The sequence below is a fragment of the Podarcis bocagei genome (assembly GCF_964188305.1).
Source record: "Podarcis bocagei genome assembly, chromosome: 5".
Lineage (NCBI taxonomy): Eukaryota > Metazoa > Chordata > Lepidosauria > Squamata > Lacertidae > Podarcis > Podarcis bocagei.
This window is the reverse complement of record NC_138129.1, coordinates 11,831,170-11,849,754: the sequence shown is the minus strand read 5'-3', so window position 1 is coordinate 11,849,754 and position 18,585 is coordinate 11,831,170. Positions and strand designations below refer to the sequence as shown.

The following is an 18,585-nucleotide window of genomic DNA, read 5'->3' as shown; positions in this document are numbered from 1 at the left end:
AACGTTTGAACCGCCAGCCCCGGCAGGTGCGCAGGCGCACATGCAGCCCTGCGGCCGCCGCTTCCAGCGCCTAGCAGGCACTAGAACTGCGTCTGCGCGACAGCTGCTTGGCGCGAGGCAGCGAAAGGGGTGGCTGACGTCTTTGCTGCCCCGACCCGCCCTCGCCACCGCTTTCTCTTTCCGCGCCCGCGGCGCGCGGCTGTGACGTCAGGCGTGTGATGCTGAACCCGCGGATGGGCAAAGCCTGTCAGAAAATGGCGGAGCTAGGATAAAAGCTTGGGGTGGGTGAGACTTTTTTTTTTTAATTTACGCGTATGCCGTTTCTTCTTCTTTTACAAACAAACCGTACAAAAAAACCCCTGGGTGCCTAAAAACGAGAAGAAAACACGATAAAATCATTGGGTGTGAGAGGGATATATATATATCTCATTCATACATATATGTATATATGTGAATATATATGGAGGGCGGAGAAGTGGGGAGCGAGTTGCGCTGCGTGTGTGTCAGTGGGAAAGGCGGTTGAGCTGAGGGGGGCCGGCCTTCTGTGGAAAACAAGAAAAAGTCCATGGGCAGCTAGATATTTGCCTCAGAAAATGTGCTGGGCAGGCTGGGGGAGCTGCTGCTGCTGCAGTATGTATTTATTTTAAATTAAATTAAATTTATTTTTCTTTAATGTTAAGAAAAGAAAAGAAACCAGCACCCCAGAGTGGTTACAAAAAGATTAAACAAACAAACATAAGACCGAGAAAGATTCACAGTGCTGCTTTAACACGCAGAAGTTAAAAATGCCAAATCAGGTGAAAATGACCTCAGCTCTCTTTAAGCATCCTGGTAGGCTTGTCTAAACAGAAGAGTGCACTGAAAAAGAGTGCAGTTGTTGATTTGATTCCAATTGTGCAGGGTGTCCCAAAGTGCAGGTGCTCCCACATGGAACGATCCTGAGCTTTTCATGCAGATGTGCTGCGGATGTTGTGTGGTGCCATCTGTAAGTGCCAATTCCGATCCGATCGAAGCAGCTGAGTGGGTGCATGTAGGGTAAGGCGATATCGTAGCTATGCTGGTCCCAAGTTGTTATGGGCTTTGTATGCTAATACCAGCCCCTTGGACCTGGCCCAGTAGCAAACCGGCAACCAGTGCAGGTCTCTGAGCACAGGTGACAAGGCCTCACTTCCGCCAGCAATTGTGCCACTGAATTCTGCACTAATTGCAGCTTCCGGATCATGCACAAGGGAAGCTCCACACAGAGCGCATTGCAGTAATCCAGTTTTGAAGCAGCCAGCGCATTAACTACTGTGGCTAGGCTGTAGTCCTAAGACTTGTTGCTGTTTAATCAGCTTAATGCCATAATAGGTGGTTTACAAGTGTGAATTAAATCCATAATTAAAACACACAATAAAAATAAAATAGGTGTGTGCTGTGTTTATCATTCTGGTTAGTAGTCTCAGACACTCCTATCCCACCAGGATGGCTAACAGTGCAGTCCTGCATGTGTTTACTCAGAAATAATCTCCCACTGTCTTCAGTTGGGCTTGCTATTGGCTAAGTCACTATAGGTTGGCAGCCTAACTTGTTTTTTCATTCTACTGCTCCTTGCCATGTTATGTGGCTGTTCACAACACAAAACATTGTGCGGTAACTGCTGAAGCCAATCAAGCCTGGGTATGGTCAGCACTTACGAAAGGTGACCATCTGAGAACTCCATGTCTTGGGTTTTGTGCTGGAAGAAAAAGGAAGATATAAATGTGCTAAATACACTAACTAGAATAACAACAACAACAGCAGCAATAATAATAATAATAATAGTAATACAGTAATAATAATTTTATTATTTATACCTCACCCATCAGGCTGGGTTTTCCCAGCCACTCTAGGTGGCTTACAGCATATATGAAAATATAGTAAAACATCAAACAATCTGGTGAAGCAATCTGGTGCTCTTGCTAGTGTACTTGCACTGTGGTAAACTGTCTTCTGCCTATAAGCAACAACAGTGCACATACCAGGAAGCTGGTGCATTGTGTCAGTTCACACTGTAGTCCATTGCACCCTCCAAGTATCACTGTCATGCCAATCTGTTCGAGTGCTCGTTTTGCCCTTGCTTCAAAAGTGTCTGTAAGTGCAGATCTTTTACACATGCCCACGGGACTGAGTGATAGTTATTTTCTTATATCAGAGAAGGTAAATAAATACAGTTAAACTGTACCACTGAATTGTAAAATTGGAAGGGACCACAGGGATCATTTAGTCCAACCACCTGCCATGCAGGAATCTCAAGGAAAGCATTTATGACAGATGGCCAACCAACCTCATCTTAAAAACCTCCAAGGAAAGAGAGGGATTAACCTGCTTCCTATCACTGGTGAGCCTGCCAACTGAATCAAGCCTACCCCTTCATCTGAATTGTTGGATTCTGGGTTCTGATTCTTAATTGTGCTTAAGTGTGACAGAATGTTGGAGACTTGATTTTATATTGTAAAAGTTAAAATAACCATACAGTTGTGCTATCACTTAACAAAGTTTGACTGCATTCGTTCCATATTCTCAGCATGCCAGTTTGATTCTGCAAATGTGCAAGTGGGATGTGCAAGGATAAGTGTTTGGATGAATGAGGTACCTTTATTATCTACAAAGAATAGCAGGACTGATCTGGGGGAGTTCTGCAATAACAAAAGTGTTTGTGAGAATGCTCTTGTGAGGGCAGCAATTCATCAGAGTTAAGTGTACTTGATTTTCCAGCCCTTTCACAACCACTGCAGCTCAGAAGTGGAAGCAGCTGTGCATAATTGGTCTTTTCAAGAAGGAATTTGTGTTCAGTTTTGATACATTGGCGCTTCTTGTTTTCTCAATGTTTGCTTTTTAGTATGTCTTGATCTCGGCAGCACTGTTTTTCTCCCTTGATAGGCAAATATGCAACAAATGCCCATCAGAGCTTGGTTGGAAAGCCAATGGAGAGTGACACATTCACTCATACAGAGTTACCTACTTCAGAAGAGCTGGCACAGGAATCTTAGCACAACCTGCACAAGGTGTTCCAAGTCTCGGCGACTGGGACATAAAAGAGACCTTTCAGAAAAGAAGCTGGTAAAGTCTTGAAAAATATTCAGTTTAGCTGCAAATTAAATTTAGTGGTACTGCAATATATTTCTTGTCTTCTCTTACTTGCTTTTGGAGTTCCCTGACTTCCACTTTCCTATAACACATTGATTTAAAAGCCTTTGTAAATTTAAGACATAATACAAAAACAGAAAACATTAAGCTAAACATTTATTAGTAAGCATTTGGTAAGAACTCTGGCATTTTTATTTCTTGCATCCTTTTCATGTGAAGATTACTGGATGATAAGGCTGAAATACTGTTTGAAAACCCTTTAGCAATGTCTACTTTGTTTCTTTAAATTGTGTTACAATTTATAGGAATGTTGCATGCAAGTTTTTTTAGGATGCAGACATCCTGACTTACATGATCATAGAAGTAATCCTATATACAGGTTGAAAAAGGCTGCAATCTTTACTTTCCTAAGTAAAGATATAGAGGAAGGAACTGTGTGTTATCTTTGTTTATTTACTAAATTTCCATTTCCCCACTCCCTTTCTCCCAGGAGTACCAGGCACCATACGTAGTTTCTCCCTACCACCACTTCCTTCTTATCCTGACAGCCATCTTATGAGAGAGTTTAGGATGGGAAGTGGTAGACAGTCAGCTGGTTGCAAGGCTGAGCAGGATTTGATGAACCAATGTCTCTCCATTCCAAGTTCAGTGCTTTGTTTACTGTATCATACTTGCTCTTGTGCATACATGTAAAAATAAGGGGTCTCAATGTCACTTTGTTATTTGGCTTTTAGCAGGGCTGCAAAATGGCTTTGAAGCCTCTTGTTAGTTAGAATTCAGCTGCAAGAATTCTGACAATTGTAGGTAGTTGGGGCCATAGTTCACTGACCTTAACAAAAATTCTTCTTTTATCGAATGACTAATAATATGCTAAGTTGTGTGTTCATATCTTGCTAATTCTGTTTGTTTCTGTACTGCGAGGTTGTGCATTAAGTACTTGTGTAAGATTTAGATTGTATTTGGCCTTAATTTAATATACAAATTTAATAATAATAATAATAGGAACTTCATATTTACATGGCAAGTTTGTGTTAAAAATGCAGATGTGCCAGTCATTTTTCCTCTTCAAGTAGATTTTTCAGTTATATAATGGTGGATAGCCCTGCACATCCTGCTTTTTGTGCATGAACCCCTGGCCAAATCATGAGATAGTCTGTGCTCAGAACTGCCTCTGTCAAGTACTGATCAGCTCACAAGCTGAAGATACGTTTGATAACTAAGGTTACTAGAGTACATAATGTGGCTATTTATCGTGAGATCACAAACTCATCTTGTGAAAAATATGGCTGCATAATCCTCTCTGTTGATGAAAGGGCTCTTTTGTTCAACTTAATTTGCAATGTGTTTGAGATTGCAAGCTATAAATCCTGTTAGCAACAAACCACAGAGAAAGGGCAACTATTGTGCTGCTTTTGAGTAATTTAAGGCAGCAGTTTGCTGTTTTAACCACTTGGTGATGCTATGTCAATTCAGAAAATGTTCTTTTCCTCAAATATTGTCACAACTTAAGCACACAGCTGGCCACCCGCATTTTGCCCAGGCACTCACCCTGCGTTATTTTCAATATCCTGAACCTTTCTCTGCAGCATTTGCCTAACTGGCCATGTTTGTGGCAATCAATTCCCTTCCAGCTGCTTGTGCTTTAAAAAATGAACTGTAATTCTTTGGTGTTATCACAAGACTTAAGATATTACCAGTAATTCTGTACTGATTTATAGATTATATATTTTTTTAAAAAAACCTCACAGGGAACATAGCAATTACTTGGCTATATTACAGCAAGAAGAAGAGTTGAAAAGTGAAATAAAAAATGAATTGTAACTGCTGGGCCAGTGAGATTGCTGTTGGGATAGCTACAGCTTTTCTCCTCCAAGAAGGGGAAAATGCTAGATAAATATGTCCTTTAAATGCTGAATGCTGTTTTTACAGCATACCTGGGTTGTGTTAGAGAACACTACAATAAATTAACCGTTTCCTCCCTCTGCCCCTTTCATGATTCAGATACATTACTGTATTTTGAGCTCTATAACCTCACTTTCCACATCAGCCTCTGTTGAGGAAGCTTTTCATGTCTGCCGTGGATCTCCAACCTACTATAGAGCATTTGGGGACATGTTCTGGATGCCTACGCGGTTCAGGCAGGCCATTGGTCCAAACTTGTTGGGTCTTGTTGGCAGCACAAGAGTGCCCTTTTGAACATACCCACCTCTACCTTGCAGCACTGCATTGCAGGGCAAGGTCCACTAACAGTGAGCAAGTTCTCTTTAAGGCAAACTTACCTGTCATTGTCAGTCCTTTCACAGAGGAGCCCCTGATAAGTCTCCAAGGGTCCCTGAACAAACTGAATGCCGCTGCCTTGGAATAAACTAGATAACAGTGAAGCACTTTGTATCCCGACAAGAGGCACTGTATGAGAAGGAGGACTGCTTGCTGTATTTGCTCCTCGCTTCTGATCATAATCTGAAAAAGAATACCCTTGAGAAATGGGGACTGAGTGCAACTAGGAATATAGGGAAGCTGCCTTCTATCAAGTCAGAGCATTTGTTCATCTCTTTTGGTATTCTTTCTTCAATGACTGGCCCAACTTAGAGATGCCAGGAACTGGACCTGGGGCCTTTTGCATGCAAAGCCCTGAGCTTATAGACCTTCCCACTTTACTTGGAATGAAAATGAAGAAGGGGCCAGGTGTATTTCCCTGTAAAGTGCCTTGCATAATAAAATACCAAATCCTTCATATGGCTTCTCATTCAGCAGGAGAAACCAGGGTAGTACCATCAGGGTTTGTTAGAGTGCATAAGGAGAGCTGCAGGAGGGAAAGTCCTAGCTATTTAGGACTTTAAAGGTGAAAATGAGCAATTTGAATGAAAAGAAATGTATGACCAGTTCAAACAACAGCAGAACCTGCTGTGGCTGGACAGTGCCAAACATTCTGGCAATGGCATTTTGAACCAATTGAATCAGTGCTTTTCAAGAGCTACTTCATGGAAAACATAATATACTAGTACGGAAAATCTGCCCCCTTTTCCTTCATTGGTCACCCTACGAAATAGATGCATAATTGCTTGTTGGCCATACTAGTGCCTTTGCAATAATTGCCCAGAACACTGGAATGTGGAATCAAGTTTCCTTTTTACTGAAGAACTGATAGAATTCTGAGAAATGTCGAAAACATCCAAGGAATGGATCAGTCCTCCAGAATATACCTATCCCAGTCTGTGGCCTTGAGTATAAGAATTTTTGCTAGGTAATAAATGCCAGATAAATTTATCTGGCTGGTACCTTAAATGCAATATGCATCTCTCTCTCTCTTATCAAATGGAAATTTAATTCCTAGTAGACTTTAAATGCCTCTCGCTTATCAAATGGAAATTTAATTCCTAGTAGGCTTAGGATTGAAAATTTCTTAAATGTCCTCATTTGCTTTTCTAACTAGTGTTTCTCCCTATTTCAGACCCGATACTTTGTAGATCACCGAAGGGTATATGTGGTAGGAGGCAAAGGAGGTGATGGTATCAGCTGTTTCCACAGTGAGCCTAGAAAAATATATGGAGGTCCTGATGGTGGAGATGGAGGAGATGGGGGAGACATTATACTGAAAGGTAAGAGATAATAGCTCTTGCACAAATCTTGATACGTTTGTTTATTTTGTTTCTAGACTGCCCTTCAACCAAAGTTCTTTGGGAAGTTTACAAAAATCAATGAAATAATTAAAATAGAATGCAATACATAAAATAATTTCAATGCAAGTAATGTAAAACTCAAAATCCAACATAATGTTTTACATTTAACAAAAAGCAGTATATAACTGGACCAGCCTGAAATTAATCTAAAAATAGTTTTCCAAAAACAAGAAAGCATTTTATGCATAGCTCAGTTTATTTGGGATGAATCACTGTAAAGAAGAGAGGATCCAGCTAGTTGACAACTTGACATGAATTATGTGCATATGCTGTAGAGATACTAGAAGGGTTCACTCTCTGGAAATAATAGAAAGCACATCTCTCTGACCTTGCTTTTATGCATGAAAGCCGATACCATTTTCCCTCTTGAAGCCAAAAGCTACCATAATAATACACTTATATAACACACTTATAATATATTTATGGATTGTGCTTCAGCATTGTGGTGATGAGAGTGGCATAATGACCTAAGTGGAATAGAAAAACCTTATTGAGAGTGCTTACCAAAGGTGCTTAGAAACAGCCTTGAAACTGCATATTAGCACCTGTGTTCCACAAGGCAGAAATTCTCTGAAAGAAGAGGCAGCTCCTATACTGGTGGATGCCCAGAATAAACATGGGCAGATTAATTGCTTGCGCCCAGTGGTGTTCCATTAAATTGTAGACTTGGAAGGGTTCTCAAGGATCATCCAGAACAACCCCCTGCAGTGCAGGCATCATAACTTAAGCATCCATGACAGAGGGCTATCCAACCTCTGCTTAATAAACCTCCAGTGAAGGAGAGCTCACCACCTTCCAAGGGAGTCTGTTCCACTGTCAAACAGCTCTTGCTGTCAGAAAGTTCTCCCTAATGTTTAGCTGGAATCTCCTTTCTTGTAACTCGAATTGTCTAAAGGGGGCACTTCTATGCTATATATAAGTTGCATAGAAATTTACAGACACACAGACTTGCTACGTAAAAGTATCTTACATCTGTGGGATTCATAATGTATAAATCAGTCCAGCCTCCACTAGAATCTAAGTTTGTGTTCTTATGCTCCATTGATCAGAATGGTGCTTAAACAGATCAAACTTTGATTGGATTACTCAAGTATTGCACACCGAAGTCATCCTGGGAGTTCTGCCCTAATGCAGCTCAGTTCTATGCATTCCTACACTTAAGTAGGCTTCACTGTGTTCACTGGGGCTTGCACCCATCTAAGTGTGCATATGATAGCATTCTTTTCCAAGCTTGCTGCTGAATGTTCAAACTCCTATACCCACAGCATGCCTAGACTAATCTGTCAGTGGCTGCATGGGCACAGTGCTGGTTGTGTACAGTGGTGCCCCGCAAGACGAATGCCTCGAAAGATGGAAAACTCGCTAGACGAAAGAGTTTTCCATTTTGGAGGTGCTTCGCAAAACGAATCTCCTATGGGCTTGCTTCGCAAGACGACAATGTCTTGTGAGTTCCTGCTGGTTTTTTCCCCCTCCCCCCCTTTTCTAAGCCGCTAAGCCGCTTACCAGCAGATCCGATCAGCAGATAAGCCACTAAAAGCAGCTAAAAGCCGCTAATAGCGCTAAGCCGCTTATCAGCTGATCCGATCAGCAGATAAGCCGCTAAAAGCTGCTAATAGCGCCAAGCCGCTTATCAGCTGATCCGATCAGCAGATAAGCCGCTAAAAGCCTCTAAAAGCCGCTAATAGCGCTAATCCTTCAATGGGCTTGCTTCGCAAGACGAAAAAATCCGCTAGACGTAGAGAATCACAGAACGGATTCTTTTCGTCTTGCGAGGCACCACTGTAATGCTTTTGCTCATTTGACAAGCTCTACATTAGGTGATAGCGCAATTCCTGTATATTTTCTGCTCAGTAATTGTGCTGAAATTGCAGCTTTGAAAAGGCAATTCCAATACAATGAAAAGTAAACTATTTTAGATTGAACATGCTCTCTTCCACGTGAAGAGCCATTCTTCACAAACACATAGCTTGAACCTCTTTACCGAATGCATCAGTAGCTGTAAAATGTTCGGTGGTTATTTTGTGGCACTGGGGTTTTTTTGTATCTTAACTTGCATTCCAGAAACTTTCTTAAGCTCCTTATATACAAAGCGCATGGTAATCACAGTTCCATCTTTTGCAAAGTACTGTCTTAAGCAGCTTAGCTGCAGTAATAATTATTATTATTATTATTTGAGCACCTAAAAAGACTAGGTGTGGTATTGAGGACAAACAGAAACAGGTCTGTGCCTAAATAGCTTGTTTTCTCATACAGTATAGACAAAAAAAGACACATAGTTGAAACTAGAGGAAGAGAAGGAGAATGTAAAAATGTAAACCATAATAACTCTGTTATCACTTTAATCTGTGAGCCATATTTAAGTAAGGAAATAAGAATGAATTAACCAGCTATAGGCTGGCAATGAATTCCATTAAAAGAAGTAAAAAGAGGAAAGAGCAGAAAAGTGCAAAGCAGAAGGAAATGTATGAGACTTATCAAAGAAGAGAACACAAATGATCAAGAGGACACAAATAATCAAGAAGATGAATTGGAGAAAAAGTGGGGGGGGGGGGCGGAACAAAAAACACAAATTTTGATCCAAAGATCCTATAAGTCAAGCAGAATTTGCTTGTGCTCATGAGGGTTTGTTCATTTCACCCATTCTGCTGACCCTCAAGAGCGGGGATGAGAAATTTACTGTCTTCCAAGTGTTTCTGTACTACAACTACAACTTCCATCATCCCTGAGCACTGGCCGTGCTGGCTGGGATTGATGGGAACTGGACTCCAGCAACATTTTGGAGAACCAGAGGTTCTTTATCCCTCCTCTAGATCCAGGATCAAGGCAGCTCACAGAGATTTACTACACTTAGAAGTGCCTTCTACTTGAATGGTGGGATCATTTGATCCAAGATGCTACCTGAAATTTAGCATAATAAGGTAACATTACCACCATAAAGTAATCCAAAGAAAAGGAACATGATGCCTGTGTTTTATACTGTAAACCACCCTGTGAGCTTTGGATGAAGGGTGGTATATAAGTATAATAAATAATAATAATATATTTGTATGCGGTGCGGGGGGGGGGGGATACAAGAAAAAAAGCCGAACTTGGGTGGCAGAATTCAAGATAGACTAGGATGCTTAAAATGGGAATAGAGAATTACAATAATCTAAGCTAGCCAAAATAAGATAATGAACCAAAGTGTGCTTATCGTCGACAGAATGGATTAATGAATTTTGGCAGTTTTTAACTACTGAAAACAAAGTGTGTAGAACAAGGTGTGAAACAATTTTTATTTTTTTATTTTTTGGCATTTTTCAAGTTGTCTTCCTAAGATCATTGAAATATTTTGGTTTGGTGATCACAAGCGAAGTTACCTTCTGAAAGACATTCCTTTCAAAAACATTTTAATGTACATTAATACGCTGTTAGCATTCTAATATGGTTTAGGCAGGCGAGCAGTAAGAACACCTGATCACTCCTAGTATTGCTTTGTTCCAGTGTCCTCTGCTGGGTAGAGCAGACACAACATTCTCTGACATTAATGATGTGTCCTCATCTTGGAATCACCTGTTTTGCATATGCAGACAAGAAAATTTATCTAATAGGAGTACTGTACACTTCAGACATTTTGAATCTTGCTTTACAGTGGATAAGCAAGTCAGATCCTTGGCTTCTCTTCTCTCACTCTATCGAGGTTTCAATGGAGTAAATGGAGGGAGCAAAAACTGTTATGGAGCTGCTGGTAAAACTATCTATGTTAAGGTAAGCAGCTAACGTTTTAAAAATAATAATGAAATGTATAAAACTTAAAATTAAAGTAATTGTCTTCGTTTGCTGCCCCATAACACAACTTACTTCTCTAATTTTCAGCCTTTTAAACGCTTACAGGAATACTTCATCCATGTGATCGAGCTCGGAGAGCTTCCTGGGACAATTTGGATCTCTGCTTGCACCCAGGCATAAGCAAATTGCAGCGCATTGCAAATGGTCATCTTTGCTTTGCTTTGCTTAACTTTCTTTTTACTTTCTTTTTTTAAAATAATATTTATTAAATTTTCACAAATTATATAAACATACACAATACATACTACAAACAAACACAAAACAAACAAGTATAATTTCAAAACCTTATTTTCTTAAAACCTACTTCACCGACCTCCTCATACCTCCCCTTTCTGCATTCCAATTTCAAATTTGGTTCAGCAAGTCCTCACCCTTAATTTTATCTAATTGTATTCTTTTCTTTTCTTTTAACTTAATCTTTACAGCTGTAATCCACTTACTTTCTATAATTACAACATTTTAACACTCATTAATTTTACAATGTCTCTTAAGATAGATTTTAAATTTCTTCCAATCTTCTTCCGCCGCCTCTTTCCCCTGGTCTCGGATTCTGCCAGTCATTTCAGCCAGTCCCATGTAGTCTATCACCTTCATCTGCCATTCTTCCAGAGTGGGTAGATCTTGTGTCTTCCAATACTTTGCTATGAGTATTCTTGCTGCTGTTGTAGCATACATAAAAAATGTTCTATCTTTCTTTGACACTAATTGGCCGACAATGCCCAAGAGGAAGGCTTCTGGTTTCTTAGGGAAGGTACATTTAAGTACCTTTTTCATTTCATTATATATCATTTCCCAGAAGGCCTTAATCTTCGGGCACGTCCACCAAAGGTGAAAGAAAGTACCTTCAGTTTCTTTACATTTCCAACATTTATTATCAGGCAAATGGTAAATTTTTGCTAGCTTGACTGGGGTCATGTACCACCTATAAATCATTTTCATAATATTTTCCTTTAGGGCATTACATGCCGTAAATTTCATACCGGTGGTCCACAACTGTTCCCAGTCAGCAAACATAATGTTATGACCAATGTCTTGTGCCCACTTTATCATAGCTGATTTCACTGTTTCATCTTGTGTATTCCATTTCAGCAGCAAGTTGTACATTCTTGACAAGTTCTTAGTATTGGGTTCTAACAGTTCTGTTTCTAATTTTGATTTTTCCACCTGGAAGCCAATTTTCCTGTCCTGTTTGTAAACCTCCATTATTTGGTAATAATGGAGCCAATCTCGCACTTTAACCTTCAACTTCTCAAAGCTCTGTAATTTCAGTTTATCTCCCTCCTGTTCCAAAATTTCCCAAACTTTCTTTTTACTTTCAAGGTTCCCATTGGTACGGTGGTTAAAGAGGACTGTACAATTGTGGCTGATCTCAACCATCATGGTGAGGAGTATGTTGCAGCCTATGGTGGAGCTGGAGGGAAAGGCAACCGTTTCTTTCTGGCCAATGACAATCGAGCGCCAACAACTGCTACTAAGGGTGAACCAGGTCAAGAAAAAATTCTCCATTTGGAGCTTAAAACCATGGCCCATGCAGGGATGGTGAGTCTGCCTTTTTTCGGTAGTACATTTGACTCTGGAGGAACAAACCTTCATTGTTTAGTTAGAAATAGCTCCATAATGTGGAGGGATGCAGGAGGCGCTGTGGTCTAAACCACTGAGCCTCTTGGGCTTGCCAATCTGAAGGCTGGCGACTCAAATCCTCATAACGGGGTGAGCTCCCATTTCTCTGTCCCAGCTCCTGCCAACCTAGCAGTTTGAAAGCACGCCAGTGCAAGTAGATAAATAGGTACCGCTGCAGCGTGAAGGTAAACAGTGTTTCCATGTGCTCTGGTTTCCGTCACGGTGTTCTGTTGTGCCAGAAGTGGTTTAGTCATGCTGGCCACATGACCCGGAAAACTGTCTGTGGACAAACGCCTGCTCCCTCAGCCTGAAAGCGAGATGAGTGCCACAACCCCATAGTCGCCTTTGACTGGACTTAACTGTCCAGGGGTCCTTTACCTTTTTTTTTAATACCTTTACCCATAATGTGGAGTGAGGGAGATGTGACTTTAAAAATGTAGTTCTTTGATTTGTACTGGTATGTGTGCATGTGCTTTCCTGATTGGATCTCTTGACTTGGAGACTGATGATATTCATGGTAGCAACAACTGGAAAACCTGGGCTCACCTTGTCTAGCCATTATGAACAACACGTATCATGGTGAAGCATGTGGGTGCAGCATTTTCACAAACCCTATCTATGCGCACCTATATATAAAATGCAATGTTCTAGCTTCAGCCAAACAGTGATGTGTCTGAACAGTGTGGCTAGAGACCTGCCTTCTAAATAACCCAGATTGGGCTCTTTATTCCAGGTAGGATTCCCTAACGCTGGGAAGTCTTCGCTGTTGCGAGCCATCTCCAATGCAAAACCAGCAGTGGCTTCTTACCCATTCACAACCTTAAATCCACATGTAGGCATTGTTCACTATGAAAACTATGAGCAAGTTGCAGGTATGTTTTTATAAGACTTCATTTCAAGTGCTTAATATTTTTATTGAGCTTCCATCGCATTTCCTCTTGAAAGAGCAAAAAGAAAATTGTGTATCATAGTCACATGGTGTATATTTTTGTGTATTTCTATTGTCAACTGGCTTGCGATCTTCGGATGTAGGGCGGTAGAACAAATACCCCATACTTCTTTTGGCAGTCCTGTGCTTACTGTGATCTGCTGGCCTAAATACAAAATCACAGCCTCCCTTAAAACAATTATTAAAAGAAAACAAGGTAAGAACAGAGCTAATCATAGCACAGCTAAGAGACTTGACAACATTAAGATACTTGTCTCCTGTTTGGTAATAAATACATTAGTCCCGCAATATTTGTGGGGTGACTCTAGTCTACAGGCTAAACAACAGGGGTTCAAATTACTATTATTATTTATTTGGCTCATGAGGCTGCTTTGCCCAAATCATGCCATTGGAGTCAGGAACCTTGAAGTACTTTCCTGATTGGGCATTGGCAAGGGAAAGCAGGCTTAGGATTTACAGCCCGATGAATTGGGTGGGCATGAATTGGGAATTACCCATGGAAAATCGACCCTGGACCCTCCTTGTCAGTCCTTCCCCAGCTGGATCTAACAAATCAAAATAAGCAAAGGTCGAGTAGTCACATTGCTGCACTACCTCTTCCCCTCTGCATATGCCTGAAGACTTGAAAAAGAGTGGGGAAGGGGGAGTTGGTAGCAAGGATAAATAGATGCTGTCTACCAAGCTAACCCCAGTATCTGTGGACTCCTATGGGGTGGTATTAAAGCTAACCATTTTGGAAGAGACAGTGCCTTGTGTCATCTCTAATTGGTCTGCTTTATTCACATAGAAACTACTGAATGGTGTTGCCGAGAATATTTTCTTTCAAATCCCCAAGCACAAGAATGAGTATCTGCTTTGAGCAAGCATCCACTAATCCATTCTCCAGGGATGTGCCTTGGGCAGTTAGGTGCAATGGCTTGTCAGCCGCCTCCAACAAACTCTCACAAATGCTGCAGTTTTTCCACTGTCTCTGATCTTATCCAAACCCCAGCATGAATAAAGCAAAGCGATGCTTCCCTGGCAAGCCCTCTAGGCTTGCAAAGCAGTTTGGAAAAGTAAGAAACAGCAGGGGAGACTCTTGGGGCTGTATCCAACAAAGGTGTCTTGTTAGTTCAAGGACGTCCTCCTGCTCAATGGAACTACCTCTCCCATTCCTCTCCAAGCACACAGTCACCCAACCTGCTGTGGAGGGTTGAGGTACCCCCAGAACATTTGGGGGGTGCGCATAGAGAGAGGAGAGGAAGTCCTGCTGCACAGGCAGATGTCCTTGCACTAATGGCATGGCTTGGTTATATATTGCTGTTTCTTACCTCCTTCATACTGTAGCGCAAACTAATTAAATCCCCACGTCTCTCCAAAGCCCACTGCAAATGCTAGAGGATCTGAAAAGGGGTAAGAGTGAATAGGAAGCACACATAAATGCTGGCAGTGTTCTCGAAGCTACCAACATGAGTTTGAGCAAACTGCGGGAGGCAGTGGAAGACAGGAGTGCCTGTCGTTCTCTGGTCCATGCAGTCACGAAGAGTTGGACATGACTAAACAACTAAACAGCAACAAGACACACTGATATTTGTGGACCCCTGTTGTATGATGCTTAGGAGGAAATGTATATCAGCTCTTCCTACTCCTGCCTGCTGGCTGCTTGTTGCCATTCTGAATTTTCAGATGGAGTTCTTTGTGTGCTTGAATGATGCTGCTTTCTGGTTCTAGTCTTGCAGGCAAAATCTGACGTTTGTGTGACCATGCTCAAATGACCAGAATACTAATGATTGTTTTTGCTGGGTTCTGCTTTGTTTCCGTAGTTGCCGATGTCCCTGGGATAATAAAAGGGGCCCATCGAAACAGGGGGCTGGGCTTAGCCTTCCTGAGGCACATAGAACGTTGCCGCTTTCTTCTGTTTGTGTTAGATCTCTCGGTATCTGAGCCCTGGACTCAGCTGCAAGACTTAAAATATGAGCTAGAGCAGTATGAAGAAGGCTTGTCAAAGAGACCACATGCCATCATTGGAAATAAGTTTGATCTTCCACAATCAAAGAGCAATTTGTCTCTCCTCAAGGAACGAGTGGAACAGAAAGTCATCCCGTTGTCTGCTTTGACAGGTGAAAACCTGGAGGAGTTGTTTTTGCACCTGAAAGAACTGTATGATGAGTATGTCAAAACAGAAGAAGCACAGAACCATGCACCCGTCAAGTGGTAGCTGGCCACAGGGACCCTCTGGCCATATTTAGGTGGAAAGTGGGTGGAGTGGGTGCAAAATACTTTGCTTTCAGAATAAATCTCTGTCTCCCTGGAGCAGTTAACCATAGAGGTTTCGCCCCACCTTCCCTAGAAGAATGTTCCAAGCTTGCAGAATCAGTGGATAACTCTGCTTCTAAAAAGATAAATATTGCCAAGCAAGATGAGTATTTTCCTACGGCCTTCAATTAGAAATGTAAAGGGAAATAACCGTCTAGCTTCCGGGAAATTCTAGATAAAAATGTAAAAATTAGTTCCATGAGCCTGTGTGAAATAAATTTCCATGAATAAATGTCTCTTGTGTAAAAGTAATTTTAAAACATGTTTTGTTTGCTTCATGTGTGTGCCTTCAACAGCTGCTGATTTCCCTGTTTTTAATAGCTTGAAATTCCAATTTGTGTCCTGGACTTAATTAAAACTTATCGTGGTGGTGTTGATTTTGGTATCGATGCCTGAACTGGAATCCTTTGCTTTGCTTTTCTCTCTGTAAGAAAAAAATAAATAAAAATCAGTGTCTAATTTGCATCAGAGGAGAGAGAAACTAGTGTGGCCTTTGTCGCATGGTTTGTGCTTGCATAGTTAACTTAAAAGCTGAAAATGGCAGAGGAAGGAAGGTGCTTGAACCATATTGGGACAGTGCTGTTCAGGGAGAAGCACCCTGTAAACCTGCTGGCAGTAGCGGGAGTTTGCTGCCCATTGCAAATAGTCTTGGGAAGAATTAGATTCCAGTCAGGATTCCAGCAGGGCAAAAATTTAAAGATCTCTTCCCCTGATGCCATAATCTGCATCCACCTTGGGCATTCCCAACTATGCAAGAGTGAATTATGTGACAAATGCCACATCTAATTTAGCCCCCATGTTCTAATGAACAAAAGACTTGGTAGCTTCCTGTATCCTCTGAAGTTACCTTGTTCTTTTGTGATTCCATCATCCACATTCCACGAATAGAGGCATCCCTTCCCAACCAACCACTTAAAATGTTACCTTAAACAAAACAGAATGTGCACATATCATACGCAAGCCAGAAATTTCTCCATCTTTTTCAGAGGGATTACATGCTTCCAGTGTACATTAAGTATGGTACACTAGGAAGCTGCAATCTTTATTTACTCGTGTTTGTTTCTAGAGTGCATTAATGCTTGGATCTTTCTTGAGCTAGGGATGTTGCCTCTGTATTTTGATTATGTCCTTAAATGCACACCAACAGCTCTTCCATGTCACAGCAATTAATGCTAACCATTTTGTGTTTCTAAAACTGGTTTATTGACAGTGATGATGGTGAACTTTTTCAGCAAGCCACATGGACTGTTAATCTTCATGTTATTTTTGATTTATGTTTGGTATATACTAGCCCTGTCTACAACAGAAACCACACATTCACTGAAATACGTTTTATGGAAGCAGCAGAATCATGATGCCAATCCAAAGTTTGTATCCAATGAAGTTGTCTCCTTAGTTCAATAGGACTTCCTCTCCCCCTGCCCAGCCACCACCCAAATCAGTTCTGGGGTTTCCCTCAAGCTCCAGAGCAGATTTGGAGAAGGAAAAGGTTAAGTCCTTGTGATTTGTTGGATACAACCCTCTATCCCCAATCTACAGTGGGGATCGTAAGCAAAGCCTATTTTTACAAAGTGGATAAGGAAACACTTCCAGTCCTATGGGAAGGATCCTATATGTGCAGTTTTACCTATGTAAACACTATTCTTACTAAAGGCTTATTCACAACCTTCTGCCCTGCTCTTCAATGCTCTGTGTCTGAGTGAGTGGGGTTTTTTTTGGGGGGGGGGGTTGCCCTGAGCTTTCCCCACAAAACCCGGCTCTTTAGTGTTCAGTCGGAGCAAATGTCCACAGTGAGTTTTCATGGGGAAAACTCAGGAGCAAAAAAATAAAGGATGCTCAGACACAGGTTGAACGAGCAGAGGAAAGGTACGGTAATTGTGGATAAGCCCAACAAGACCCAAAAGATAGAGAGTGGGAACAGCCAGTGCAATGCCAGTGAATATATCCTTTGTGCTAGAACCTTGCTTATTATTTTTTAATAACTTCAAGCTCAGATCAAGGGTAATTTTCAGTCCCAGGTGCACATTTTCTGCACTAAAGAAGAGGATAGTGTTTCTCTTTGTCCTATAAGGGCATTGTCACCTCAAAGAACAGCAAGTTCCCACAATTGTCGGATAAAAAATGGCCAAGGGTAACATTTTAACCCAGGAGCAAATGGGTCTTTCTACATGGAATATTGGCTTGCCCCAAGCTGATGTTAATGATTGGTGTAAGTTGCTACCCCAGTACAATTTCTGCTTGCAAGACTTGCCTGGACGTGTTTGAACAGTTCACGTTGCTGCAACTTTTAGTTCAGGTTTCGTTCTAAATTTGTTTAGATCTGTTTAAGTTATCCACGCGAGTGACTATCTGTGCACCCTGCTTTTGCAAGATACAGTGGTACCTCAGGCTACATACGCTTCAGGTTACAGACTCCGCTAACCCAGAAATATTACCTCGGGTTAAGAACTTTGCTTCAGGATGAGAACAGAATTCGTGCTCCGGCGGCGTGGCAGCAGCAGAGGCCCCATTAGCTAAAGTGGTGCTTCAGGTTAAGTACAGTTTCAGGTTAAGAACAGACCTCTGGAACGAATTAAGTACTTAACCCGAGGTACCACTGTACTTGCAAATTATTCTCTTGATCACATTTTTCCAAGATGCAAGGTCATGTTACACCTGCAGCCTCTGCCTTTTGCAAATAAATAGAAATGTTTTTGCTGACTTTGGTAGAATAGCTGAATCCTGCGGAAGAACAGAGCAGAAGTCTATACTATGGAGTCTGCTTCAATGGAGTTCAACATCTTCCATCTGCCCATTACCTGTGTCAGTATTCTCCTGCATGTAGCAAGGATTGGGCAGGATCAGGGAGAGGCGGCTTTGGGACAGGAGGGTTGCTGACCCCGGCTTCTCCATGTAGAGTGATTGAAATACTCTGTACTAACAGGAATGTGGTTTCATGGCATGCAGAATTATCCTATGACAGCCAGCTAGACGCTTATGGAAATACCCAATGGACAGTCAATGGACATTGCAAGCAGGGTCCCGGAACCTCAGAACCTCCAGATGCTGTTAAACTACAACTCCCATCAGCCCTGACCATTGACCACGTTGGCTGGGGATGATGGG

General features: G+C 41.5%; 1 protein-coding gene across 3 annotated transcripts; it reads left to right on the top strand.

The window, feature by feature from the left end:
* Positions 1-111: 111 nt before the first annotated feature.
* Positions 112-15,732, top strand: MTG2 (mitochondrial ribosome associated GTPase 2). Of its 3 annotated transcripts, none has more exons than XM_081196535.1 (7): positions 112-285; positions 2,902-3,081; positions 6,560-6,707; positions 10,420-10,535; positions 11,937-12,155; positions 12,970-13,108; positions 14,988-15,732. In XM_081196535.1, exons 2-7 carry the CDS (start codon positions 2,908-2,910, stop codon positions 15,380-15,382), a joined length of 1,191 nt encoding a protein of 396 aa, XP_081052661.1. In that variant the 5' UTR covers positions 112-285; positions 2,902-2,907; the 3' UTR covers positions 15,383-15,732. The 3 variants fall into 3 exon arrangements, with proteins under 3 accessions (XP_081052661.1, XP_081052660.1, XP_081052662.1); XM_081196534.1 differs by having other exon boundaries at positions 116-281; XM_081196536.1 differs by lacking the exon at positions 112-285 and adding an exon at positions 2,212-2,359.
* Positions 15,733-18,585: the final 2,853 nt, after the last annotated feature.

Coding starts and splice junctions, on each gene's coding strand:
- MTG2 (XM_081196535.1), top strand. CDS start 2,908: ATGCAACAAATGCCCATCAGAGCTTGGTTGGAAAGCCAATGGAGAGTG. Junction 3,082..6,559: donor ACCTTTCAGAAAAGAAGCTG/GTAAAGTCTTGA, acceptor TCCCTATTTCAG/ACCCGATACTTTGTAGATCA. Junction 12,156..12,969: donor CCATGGCCCATGCAGGGATG/GTGAGTCTGCCT, acceptor TCTTTATTCCAG/GTAGGATTCCCTAACGCTGG.